This window comes from Nanorana parkeri, unplaced genomic scaffold (genome assembly GCF_000935625.1).
Source record: "Nanorana parkeri isolate BGI_ZX_2015 unplaced genomic scaffold, ASM93562v1 scaffold162, whole genome shotgun sequence".
Taxonomy (NCBI): domain Eukaryota; kingdom Metazoa; phylum Chordata; class Amphibia; order Anura; family Dicroglossidae; genus Nanorana; species Nanorana parkeri.
In genome coordinates, this window is record NW_017306430.1 from 1,035,332 (window position 1) to 1,048,411 (window position 13,080).

Sequence of the window (13,080 nt, forward strand, 5' to 3'; positions counted from 1 at the left end):
ACTTTAGTCATTACAGCAGCATTCCATTTTGTGGTATATTTACCCATATTCTATATGATAGCAACTCCTTATATGTATTTTATTTGTACAAAAGTTAACTCTACCAAAAAATAGGCCCTTTTCCATGTGTAGCATAGTCAGTGCTCAGGATAGCAGAATTGTAATTACAGAATCAAACTGTGATCAGACCGCGATCTCAACTAGAGGAACCCATGACCACATGTCAGAGCAGGGAAGATGGCTGCATTTGTGTTCATCACCCGATGCAGATTTAGCGAACGGAAGTAAAATTTTGTCGAACTTCCTGTTCGCGAACCGAATTTTTCATGAACAGAAGCGTTCATGAACCGAGGTGCCACTGTATATCATTCAACTAATATGATGCTGCTAGGGAATTTTATGTGTAGTCACATACATCCAAGAATACTGCACAAACTGCTGCAGAACTAACCTACCACTGATAGTAAAGATAGAAATGGGTAATAATTTTTTGAATTCCAAAAGATGAATACACTTCTTATAGGTATATATGTTTTTTTTTAGATAGTATTGCATATGGGTATTTTGCATTTCTCATCTGCAGTCGGGCAGTGAAGATATTGAGTATTTTCCATTCCTGGGTAATTTTCAAAAATTGTTGTAATTTGGTCTGCAATTCAAAATATACACAAAACTGAATGAGTCAGATAGCTCCCCTCCTTCTCCCTGCTCATAGTGCTGCATATAACATTAAAATAAAACCAAAAAGTAAATATTTGTGGCAATTAAATATAAGAGAATGTTTAAATCTCGGCCAGGTCACTATCTGCAAGGAGTTTGCATATTCTCCCCGTGCTTGCATGGGTTTCCTCCAGGTACTGCAATTTACTCCCACACTCCAAAGACATACTGGTAGGTTAATTAACTAATTGGCTCCTCTCTAAAGGTGCCCATACACTGCTCGATTCTCGTACAAGAATCGCGGGAAATCCCACGATCGTACGAGAATCGAGCAGTGTGAACGAAGACGTGCAACTATTTCTACTGTACGGTCGCACGTCTTTTGTCTAAGGAGCACGCTAGAAAACCAGCCGAAAATCGTATGATTTTCGGCTGGTTTGAACGGTGCTCGGGAGACAAATGCCGAACGGGCCGGTGTGCGCACGCGCACACTGCCCATTCAGCATTGCGGTCATTGGAAGCCCGCCCCTCAGGGGGGCGGGCTTGCGATGATCGAGAGTACGATCTGCCTGTCCAAGATGGGCAGATCGTACGTTTTTTTAATCACTTTACAACCATCACAAGACTAAGGTCTTGCGATGGTTGTACAGTGTATTGCCACCTTAAGTTGGCCCTCTATGTATGCATGTGAGATAGGGACCTTAGCTTATAAACCCCTCGAGGGTAGGGACTAATGTAAATGTGCAACAATTGTCAGTGCTGTATAAATACCTGTAATAAATAAATAATAATAATAAATGTGTGTACGGTGGTGTGTAGAATAGTTCACTCTTTAAAGCAAACCTGTAACCACAGCAGGTAGATAAGCTGTTAGTCACCTCAGAGCTGGCCAGAGCATCCTGCAGGTTTTTTACTTCCTGGATTGGGGATCGAGCCAACCCCAATCCCCACCCCACACTACAATACCTACATGATACATGAACTACTAATCAGCAGGCCCAGGCATGGTCAGTGGGGGCGGGCTGTGCCTATTCATATGTAAATACCAACCTTCAGAGAACAGGTTGCTATTTGTATGTCAATGTCAGGAGACTCTTCCAAACTCTGAGATGAGACTTTCTGCAGCAACAGCAATGTGTTCACAGGTTATATGATTAGATACCTGCTGCTACTGTTGATAGCTTTTTTTATTTTGATTTAGCCACAGGTTTACTTTAATAGCAATACTGCTGGAAGTGTTATGACTCACAGAGCTATTCTGGCATTAATTCTTGCCATTGTCCATCATTCATTTATAATGTTCTGCTCACCTTGTCTTGCAGCTTTAATGTTGACAGCCTGGAACCCGCCATTTAGTGCAGATGTGTCAATGATGTCAGACTCAAAACCGCGATGGTTCTTCCGATAGACGAACAAAGCAATGATGACTGAGATGGCCAGGCACACGATGACAGCAATGACAATTCCAACATACAGGGCTACGTTGTCTGAGCTTGGAGCAGCTAAAAAGATATAGCAGAATGTCTACGAGTTACAGGAAGAAGAGTATTTATACTTTCCAATAAAACGTGAGAACCACACTTTCACCTAAACAACACAATACTATTTAATTGCTAGCTTATTTCAAAGATTACACCATTACTATTAAATATACAGTAGTGTAGTATTGTCCAAACTGAAAGTATAGCTCCATTTTTTCCACTCACTTAAGTATTTATATAAATATTACATATTTATATAATTTACAGATAATTAATAGATTATAATGGAAGCTCATGTTTGATGTACTTATTTTGGAAGAGTCACTTAGGGCACCATGCTAGCGAAAAGCCTAAGATAACCTCATTTTTAACAAAGTTTCACATATACTTACCTTATCAATTCTGACATTTTCCTAAACTGAACTTCTATAATGCAATAATACTAACTGAAATAAATGTAGGATGATATAATTCACTTGAAGATGTGATCACAGTAAAAATGGTGTGTGAAACAGATAACTAATAATAGCAACAATTCTCCACTGGTTATAAACCATACTTTAGTCTCTGGTATCTGTTAGGATTTGTCTACATTAATTATTATGATCCTGGATACAAAATGGCCATGGTGGGCACCAAAATTAGCTTTTTTGTCATAAGAAATGTTGAAACCTCTATTAAAAAACACTTTGGTAGACACAATTTTCAGGCAATGTCAACCATGTTTAATCAGGTTCCATTCACACAAACAGCAATGCAAGCTACTACAAACAATTTCTATTTATAACGTTGGTGGGCTGGCTGTTTCAATCTCTTTAGCTGCTATTCCAAGCTGGTTGAACATGACTAAAAGCTATGTGTGGCTAGCATTTTGTCCGTTTGGGGTTTCAGAAGCCTTACAGAGTTAAATATTAGTAGAATGTATACAGAATTTTGGAGCTGTGTGGTAATTTCTCCTCTTCTTCCATATGGTGTCACTGTCAATGGTGGAATAGGATATAATACAGCATGGCTCTGGCTGACTCCCAATTAGGAAAGCAGATATTTTTCTAGATGTCTTGCATTGGAGATAAGCTGATTTGCATATTCAAGGCCTTCTAGCACCACAATCTTAGAGATCTAAGCTACAAATCTAAACAGCTTTGCTGTTAAAAAAACATGCATAATTGTTTTTAACTCTACCTAGATGATGGCAGCTTCATCCACACATAAAAAGCAATATTCAGTTACACAACAAGTGTAATTTGTGTGTATTTAGGCAGATTTATGAAACAAGGATCAAAGGGATCTTTGCACAGCTTGTTTCGAGTTGCTACAGATTTGATAATAAAAGATTAGACTTGGTTGCTATAGGCAACCAACCTACTTTTTCTTTGAACCTGGTTTCATTAAAAAGGTTATTTGATTTGCAGATATAATTTTAATTATAATTTAAAAAAAAACATAGGGGTCTATTCATTATGCTGCAGTAGGCAGCCGAGTGAATGACCGACCTAAAGCAAAGTGAGCCGAAAGCTATTCGGCTATTCACTTCAGGCTGGTACGTCTGATTTCAGCCGTATATCGGCTGAAATCAGCCGTACATCCGGTGGCTTTGGGTCGGCCGAACATGATCAGCATCTTCGGCCGACCCGAAGTGCAGAAGGAGTTTGACTTAGCCGATCCACCATCTGGATCGGCTAAGCCGAACCTCGGGCAGGCTACTCGCTGCTGTTCGGTCTATTCTTATAGATGCCGAACAGCAGTGAGTGAATAGCCGCATGCCGCTGACCGGCATTCGGCTCGGCTGTTCTGCTAGGTCCCTCTGTGGTACCGAGCAGAACAGAAAAAATAGTTTAAAAAGTAGAAAAAAATAAATAGAAAATGATTGGGCAGAGCTAGCAGTGACAGCTAGCTCTGCCCAACTGTTTTATTTTGGCCGGCGGTTCTGCTGCCGTCAGAAAAAAAGAAGAAAAAAAACTCTCCTGGGCGCGCCGGGAGTCTCCCGATCCCGGCCGCCAAGGAGAGAAACACTGCTTTTCGGAGCCGTGTCAGAATAGAAAAAAAAAAACTTTCAGCGCGGCTAAGCCGAGCCGAGGCATATGCCTTCGGCTCGACTGAGCCGCTCGGCCAAGTTCGGGAGCTGTACGGGCTATAGTGAATAGTCCGTACAGCAGCCCTTCGGTTCTAAGCTAGCCGAAGCTACGACTAGATCCTTCGGTTGCTTTGTGAATAGACCCCATAATTTTGATATCAGCATACACAGTCAGGCATAACTATGCCCAGAATCTTACAAATCAACAGTTTTAAAAATCGGACTCTGCTAAGAATACAGCATAACTTTGCCCGATCTATCTCAAAGCATGGCTCAAAGAATCATAAATGTGAGCAATAATTTTGAAGAGGATAAAAACATATGACACAAGTAGCACTAATGAATGCATTGTGCAATAGGGAACAAGAGTAGATGGCCAGTGCTTAGTGAAAGGCATTTCAATAGCATTTATGGCTATTTTATGGTCATCCCTTGGAGAATTTTATGAGAGGGCTCTTACCTCGCTCAACATTATAGCTTGCATTTGAAAGACGAAAAAAAGAAATGACAAAAGAAAAATGGTGCTTTTGAATGGGTTTTGTGGAGGCCCTTGCTCACAGTGACAAACGCTCTCCATTGAAACCAGTCGATAACAGGTAAACGTCAGTCAATGTTAAAAACTAAAACAAGCCATACATGGCTAGATTTCTAGAATCAGAATCACTGGATCCCCCATACATGCTGAACAGTGTGAATGGAGGAATCTCCCCTACCCAACTATCGCATTCAGACAGCCAGGACTCACAGCTGTCTGAATACCTGGAAAGTGCCTGCATCTGAATGGATACAGTCACTTAAGCCACCAGTTTTCCACCCTGCTTCTTTGTTTTTTCAATCTGTTTGTTGAACCAGGTGGTGCCATCCATGGCTCAAAGTTAGGCTAGAATTTAAACTATCTATCCCTACACAAAGCCTTGAGATGCATAAAGGGAGCACAGCGTATTTCCTTGGAACATCTGTTTTTCATCAGGACATTGTTATAATGTGCCAAACCCCTCAGTCTCTTTTCTTGATAATCTGTTGATCTGAGAACACCTGCTAGTGATGCGGGGGAGCTATTCTCAAACATACCCTCTGCAAGTTTCTTCCTGGCTCCCCTATAAAGACAACTAATGTAAAAATTCAGTACTATAATATTTCTTCCTGCCACCAATCAGATTCAAACCAGGTGTGAAAGTTTGAATGTTACTGGTGATACAGGAAGCAGAAAGAGTTACAAATAATTAACTTCAGGAAGTACGTTCCCATTGATTCTGTGAGATTTGTTCTGAAATCTAGCCTCACAGCTCAGATTAAGGTGAGGAAGAAACTTTCTGATTTTAGTACACTTGTTGGTTTGCTGGACAACATTTGTAGCTCACCTATTGATGTCACATGTTGCCTAGAATTGCCCTTAAAACCTGTAGCATCATTCCTTATGCCTTTTTTTTGTTCTTAGAAAAACTTTACCAGTCAATGTGGAATGATAAGTGTATGCAATGACCCTAAAGACAGTCTTGCTCAATTTGCCTAATTATATTACACACACTACAATTGGGGCATGAGTCACTTCTGCCTTGCCTAGACTCACCATCTTTCTTTTTATCTATGTTTCCATCTTAGATAAAATCTGGTCGATCTGACACAGGGACAAAATCTCAGGTGTTTGAGTCTTCCATTATATATGATACATTTGGTAATGGTAAAATATCTTTACATTACTGTGTCAGTTTCTAGAGATCGTTATGGAGGACCTCCAACCTTAGTAACAGCATAACTTTTCAGTTATCACTAAATCTGTGATATACTTTGATTGAAGAACATCTCTGTTCAGAAAGCTGTATTACTTTCACTGCCTTTTATCTTACCCTACATACATGCATGGCCTCTTGCTAAGGTGCTGACTTTTTTAGTGTGTGTAGGAAGGTTTTCTTGATATTCGGGTTTTTGTGCCTACAAGGCCTTCCTATGCACAGCTTACAAGATTAAAATGATCTGATCAGAGGCAGAAAGCAGAAACATATACCAATAGTTCAGGACTTTTTTTGGTGCCTTTGTGGATTTTTTCCTTGCCAGCAACTAATTCACAATATAACACAAAAAAACTTGAATGCTTGTTTCACTTAACAGACATGTCCCTTCACATCTCAAAGTCAGTTTCATAGCACTATATACAGATCCGTTCGTTTTTTTACTTGTTGAAAGCTAAGACAAACAGCTTGAAGCTTTAGAGTTTTCTTTCTGTACTTAACATATTCTGTGTTTACAGAAATGCTTAGAAATTCTACTTTATGTGGAGAACATACCCTGTGGTCTTGCAGGTTGGGGTTGAGTATCATTCTGTTAAAAACCTGCGAGCAGTTCTATAGTTTAAAGCTTTATAGTCCTTTATAACAACTGCAGCTATTGGTTAAAAATAGATCCCTAATACTATACATTATATTGTATTTCCACTGTCTACAGTACTGTGCGGGGTTTGCTACATCTCCACACAAGTCTTCTTAATATTGGACATTCTCTCACTCTCTCTTTATTTTCTCTCAACACTTGTAGTGGTAAGGACAGCTATTACACATTTGAATCAGGAAGAGCCATTATATGCAGGTCAGTTGAAGTGTTGGCACCCACAATCACTTTTGCAGACTTCACAGTATGATTTTGAAATATGAATGCTGTGTTCACAGTTGGTTGTCCACTTGTTAAAAACTGGATAGACACTGTAGCATTTACCATTCGGAATGTAAACTTTTATACCCTAAAGGTAGAAGTACATCCACAGTCAGCCATGGCCATTTTGGATAAAGTAGTGTACTGAAGCTAAATTGTGAAAGAAAGGAGTATTGCTGATACTTACGAATGGAAAAACACATATTGCTGGTTTACAACCAATTGGAGTTTGCAGCAGAGGTAGAGGATAAAGGCTTGTAAATGCAAATGAGAATGTTTCAGCTACAAATTCCATTTACAGGGTGTTGAATGAGTAATGAATGTGTTCAGCAGGTAGCAAGTGTAAATTCTCAAGGGATCAATGGTAAATGGACCTAATATTCAGTAATATTAATGGCAAACTTTAATGGCAAACATTAACACTGAAAAAAGGCTGGCAGTCGTAAAACTTGCCATAATATAAATGTGGTCCATGTCACTAAAACTTATATGTCTTACCTAATAATGGAAATTTTGCTGTTTAGCAATTGACAGCAAAACTGACTTGATCTGGTAAATTACCATGTGGTAAATGCTCTAATAAATTATCTGACCTGGTTCTAGCAACACATGATCAGCAAACTAACTATTTAATACTTTATACATACAGTATGTCCTTAAGACTCGTGACCTTCAAAAAGCTTACCCATTTTACTTTTGGGGGTAAGACATTAAATAGCATTGAAAACTAACAAAACACAATCACAGCTTTTTTATAGTCCCACCACCACTGCTATAACAATTGAGCAGTGTGTCTAAATGAGTTTCACTGTGTTCCCAGTGCACTCAAAAATCTTAAAAACCTAGTTAGATATTATCTTCAACTATACAAGTCTGTGTGAGGATGCTTGTGATGTGGGTTTGGCTATGCCAGCAGGGACACCAGAAGGTAGGGCAAAAATATAGGGAATACCCTACAAAAAAGGTATTTAAGGCATTTCCAAACAAACATTGGTTAAAAAATCATAACACACTAGAAAAAGGCAGTAAAAAGAAAAGGAAAAGTTGTGAGACTCCAATTGGGCTTTAAAAGCAAATACTAAAAACAATGTATTAGAGAGCAGTTCTGTTGTTTTTCAGCATAATATAAGAGTATTTTACTAGGTGAAGACACACAGTATAACTGAACTTTAGTTAGGCAGAGAACACCAACAGAGAAATAAAACTTATTTCAAGAACATAAAACCAAAATTAAAAAATAACAACTTACAAGGATTTCCAATTTCTTTCTCTGTTTTCTGCTCATGAGTTCTGGGTGAAAGAGGGTAAATTGGGCCTTAAAACGAAAACAAACGGAAGAAAAAAAAAAGAAAAAGAAAGAAGGAAACACAAAATCAAATAAATGAAATGAACAAATGTAAAATAATAAAAATAATCACGGGAATAAATATATAATTTAAAGGAAGCAGGGATAAGAGTTTGCACGTACAGACATTTTGCAAGCTTAATTCCACACTGGTAGCGGCTGTTTCTCTACAGTTATTAAGCAAGCAGAATTAAGTGAAAAGCTCTTTTTTCCAAACCCACTCACTGTGGAAAGTTTAAATACTTTCTTCTGTGGAACATAGGCATTAATGGATTTATTTTATTCAGGGCATCAAAGGTCATTTGATTATAGAAAAAAAAAATCTCTTGTTTATGCATGCCACATGCCTGAGTGGTAAAAAAATGTGTTCAGCTGCGCTATGTATACCTGTAATAAATAAATGTAGATAGAGTTTTGGTTGAATACCATTTGAGAAAGTGTCCTAAGGCTTTGTTTATTGGCTCTTGCTGTAGTTAATCTATTGGGAATTTTGTGAGCACAGTCACCCATATGAAAACATGATAATCCTTATGATGCTGGTATACCAGCTATGATGCATTCAGTTATAATAAAAATAAAGCACACTAAGCAGAGTCATCTGTGCAGGTTTCAAGTAATATGTCAAAGTAGAATGGATATGTCTTTTCAGTACAGTGATACCTTGGTTTAAGAGCATAATTCGTTCCGGAAGCATGCTTGTAAGCTCGTCTTGCGGAACACTCGCAAACCAAGTTACTCGTAAACTGAGGTATTACTGTACTTTGATCTGCCTCAAGTTGTTAGAAATATCAGCGTGTGGTTTGGAAAGGCCTCTGCAATCTGAGTGGTCTCATATGGATTGTCTATGTGGGCACCTTGACAAAAGTCATGTTGACTCGAGTAATTTAGAAGCAAAGCAAAACATTAACTACCAAATAAAAGCACAATTCTGTTGCTCTTTTTAGGAGAATTGAGCTTTCCCTGAAGTAATTTACAATATGATGGCACAGGTGTAGGATATCTAAAAATCTTATGGGCCATCTCACATTTAAATACAAGTATGTCATTTTTATTGTTTCAGATTCTTGATACTTCCTGTTTGTGATGCAACCATCATTAATTGCCTATATGTCTTCACTCTATATAAGGCTCACAAGTATATTCTGGCCAAAAAAAACAAGCTACTTATGGCACCTGGCATGTAAGGAGGTAAAATATTAGCACATGTATAGTCAAGAAATCTTCACTCATTCACTCTTTCAGATGCACCAGCTATTTTGGATAACATATTTTTCTGGGCTAGATATTGAGCTGTGAGTTGCTTTCTGGGCCAAAACTTTTACCTCAAATTAAAGTGGCAAATTGGGCAAAGCTTTAACACCCAAGCCGTAAGATATAGTACATTTGGCATTAGCAATCACTGTGGCAGTCATCTCTTTGACCATTGTGGTAGTCATCTGAAATTTGGGCACTTCATGTATGCAAATAGTGGCAGTCAATAAAAAAGTGGGCAGATGGAAAAATTGTTAAAGATTGTGTACAGACAGAAAATATCACAAACTGTTTAGCACACTTGGGGACTCGTATATAAAATAGAGTAGATATTGTTCTCCACTATAAACCTCTAAGTTAGTCCATACCATGACCTATATTTTGTGACCCATTTACAGAGGCAGGACACTGTGAGGAGCGTGCGGTAAAGCTGGGTACACATGGATCAAATTTTGATTCATGGGTAGTTCCTCAACAGAAGTCAATGGTTAGATTGACATTTGTTGATGGGGCAAGTTGGGAAATTGGTGGGAAAACAAATCAGCTGCAAGCACTATTCGGGAATTCTCCTCCGATCACTGGACCCAGAAGTGATGTGCATTAAGTGATGTAATGCACATTAATAATTAATGTGCAATACATCACTTCCAGTGTCACTGGGCACATTCTCTGGCTTCTAGAGCCAGAAGAATAAGCTGATGGAGCAGATCTCTGCTTCATCAGCTTCTTTGAGGTCCCTAGGTGACATTAGGGGTCTGTAAGACCCCTGATGCCTCCATAAAGAGGACCTGTAAGCACTATATTTGCTATTACATAGGGGGCTTGTTATCCCCCTATGCAATAGCAATAAAGCTGAGTGTAAAAAAAACGTAAAAATTAAAGTAACATACTAAATGAATGAAAAATGCAAAAAAAAACATATAATGCAAACACGCGTCGAAAGCGCCTAGGTGCAAAAACAAAAACTGCACCACACATGTTACATATCGTCACGAGCGTTGGAGTGAGAGCAATAATTCTTGGCCTATCAATCACTGGTAACAATAAACTGATGAGCGGTAAAAGCTTTTAAAGCGTCGCCTATGGGAAAATTTGGTTATTGTAGTTTTTTTGCGGTTTCACGGACGCACACAATTTTAAGGCTTGACATGTTTGGTATCTATTTACCTGATGTGACCCTGTCTCTTATATTTTACCAAACAATTGGGTATTCTATTCTGTTTCTGTGCACTAAATTTCATTTTAGTGTATTTTATCCTAAAATACTTGTTTGATAAACATTTGCGCAAATACCGTGCAACATAAAAAATTGCAACTAGCATCTTTTTATTCTACAGGGCCTCTGCTTTCAGAACATATATAATGTTTTGGGGTCTGAAGCTTTTTTCTAGCCAAAAATTCAGATTATATCATGTGTGTGCAAATGTAAGAGATTGCTGCGGCAGCAAGTGGTTAAAGTAATATTATTGTCAAAAGCTACTTACAATACTAATTAAATTAGTTGCAATAGATGCTTCTCCTTGATGCTTAAAAATGTTAGTTTCCAGCAGAATCAGCTGGTCTCCTGAGCACTAGCCCTGATATCCTGTTTAAATGCAGCTCCTTTCCCTTGCAGGGTCCTATGGAGCCACCATTGTGTATGCTGGTAAGTTGTGTGTGTCTCCACAAACAAACAGATACACAACAGCAAGCCATTCCTCTGCTCGGCACTCCTCCCTTCTCCAAGCTGGTAGAGTGACCACTGCTGAAGACTGCTCTGTCCCTTGTGATCTTGTACTGGACAGGAAGTTCAGGGAAGTGGAACTGAGAGAGTTGGAGCCAGCTGTTTGGAAACATGATGACTGTAAGTGTTTGGACAAACATTTAAAGAAATACTTTTTTGGGCAATATATAATTGTTTGATCTGGAGTAATTATTGAAACGTTGAAAGTTTAATACTACTTCAAGTCAAGGAGTAAATGCAGTAGAGAGAACTCCATAATTGGAGGAGAGATTGTTCACATAACGCTGGCAAGTCATGTGACCAGTTTCTCCTCCCATTTTTGTTTTTTTTTGTTTTCTAATTCAGTTTTATAGCATTCTGCTGGTTTTGGAATCCAAAAGCAAGGGGATTGCAAAGCACATTTGTAAAACACATCTTCAAAAGTGTTTTTTTTAAGCATTTACAATTAGCACACAGTAAGTGTTTTCTTTCACTTTGTATCCTGATTTAGAAAGATGACAGCTAAAATCCTGAATTTTAAGTACCTTGCTCTCAATTCTATATTTATCCAAAGATACACTTAAACATACAAAATATCTGTATCTATCAGTGCTCAGTGACACAAGTGCAAAAAAAAAAGTCCTATCTAGTTTTCAGTTTGATCCCAAGGTCCACCTGAAAATCATTTTAAAATATTAAGATGATGTTTCATGAACAGAAGTAGAGCTCATTACTAGATAATCGTAACAGATATATCCGTTCATCTCAGCTTAGGGCTAACCGTGATTATACCGTTATTAAAGGTGCCGGAGTCTTTACTGCCGTTGTAAAAATATATGTTTAATCATCAAAGCAGCGCATGTGGTGTGCACATCCATAATTAATCCCCGCATAATAATTACATGATAATTAAGACAGGCAAGTGCCTTAATCACACACAGTAACAAAAAGGATCACAATCATCTAACCAGGAGAGTATTGAGATTCATGACAATTCCTTTGTGTTCTTTTTATCAAATTCATGAACTAGCATGGACAAGGTTGTCAGTCTTGAGACTAGCAGAAATATGACAAACTAACAGCGAATTAATTCATGCTAATTATATAAAAAAGTAGCAGCTGGCCTTCCTGTGAAAACGAAGTTAGGGATAATGTTGCCACACCGCATTCCAGCAGCAGGTAATAGGGATTTACTTTGTGCGCTATACTCATCAGAATATCACAGTGTATAAAAAAAACAGACTTATGTAATTTGATAGGCAAAGTGCAGAAATTTTAACATTGTACATTACTGTATTACTAAACCGTGCTGAATGAGTCAATAACGAGCCGAAGTGAGCTAAACGCTGTTCGGCTATTCACTTCGGTCCTGTATGGCTGATTTCAGCCGTACAGCAGCTGGCTTCAGCTCCATTCGGTCACCTGAACATGTTCTGCATGTTAGGTTGAGCCGAATTGAAGAAGCTGTTCGACTCAGCTGATCCAACATCTGGATTGGCTGAGCCAGACCTCTGGGAGTTCCCTGCTGGTCGCCCCTATTCTTATATACTTTACTCAGAGGTAGCAAGCAGAATAAATAAAGTATAAACAAAAGAAGAAAAAAATATATAAAAAATTATTGTAAAAAAATGTAAAAGAAAGAAAGAAAAAAAATCAGCATGGGGACCCTTTAGGTCTGGTAGGGATGTTAGGAGGGACCCCAATTAACAAAACATTTTGGGGGTTCCCAAAATTAAAAAATTGAGTAGGGCTCCCCCCCAAATGCATACCAGGCTCTTTAGGTCTGGTAGGAATTTTAAGGGGGAACCCCACCCCCACAAATGGGGAAAAAACATGAGGTCCCCCCTAAAATTCCTAACCAGACCCTTAAACCAAGCACAGGCCTGGCAGGGCAGGAAAGGGGGGGGCAGGGGGCGGGGGA

At 38.6% G+C, this 13,080-nt stretch overlaps 1 protein-coding gene across 1 annotated transcript in view; it reads right to left on the reverse strand.

Moving 5' to 3' along the window:
• The window catches only part of UNC5C (unc-5 netrin receptor C), a 353,904-nt gene that overhangs the window by 30,495 nt on the left and 310,329 nt on the right, over window positions 1-13,080 (reverse strand). Inside the window, exons 9-10 of the mRNA XM_018554497.1 lie at window positions 8,111-8,176; window positions 1,971-2,162 (exon numbers count right to left, since the gene is read on the reverse strand). Of these exons, the coding sequence (XP_018409999.1) occupies window positions 1,971-2,162; window positions 8,111-8,176 (258 nt within the window). The remainder of the gene's footprint in view (window positions 1-1,970; window positions 2,163-8,110; window positions 8,177-13,080) is intronic.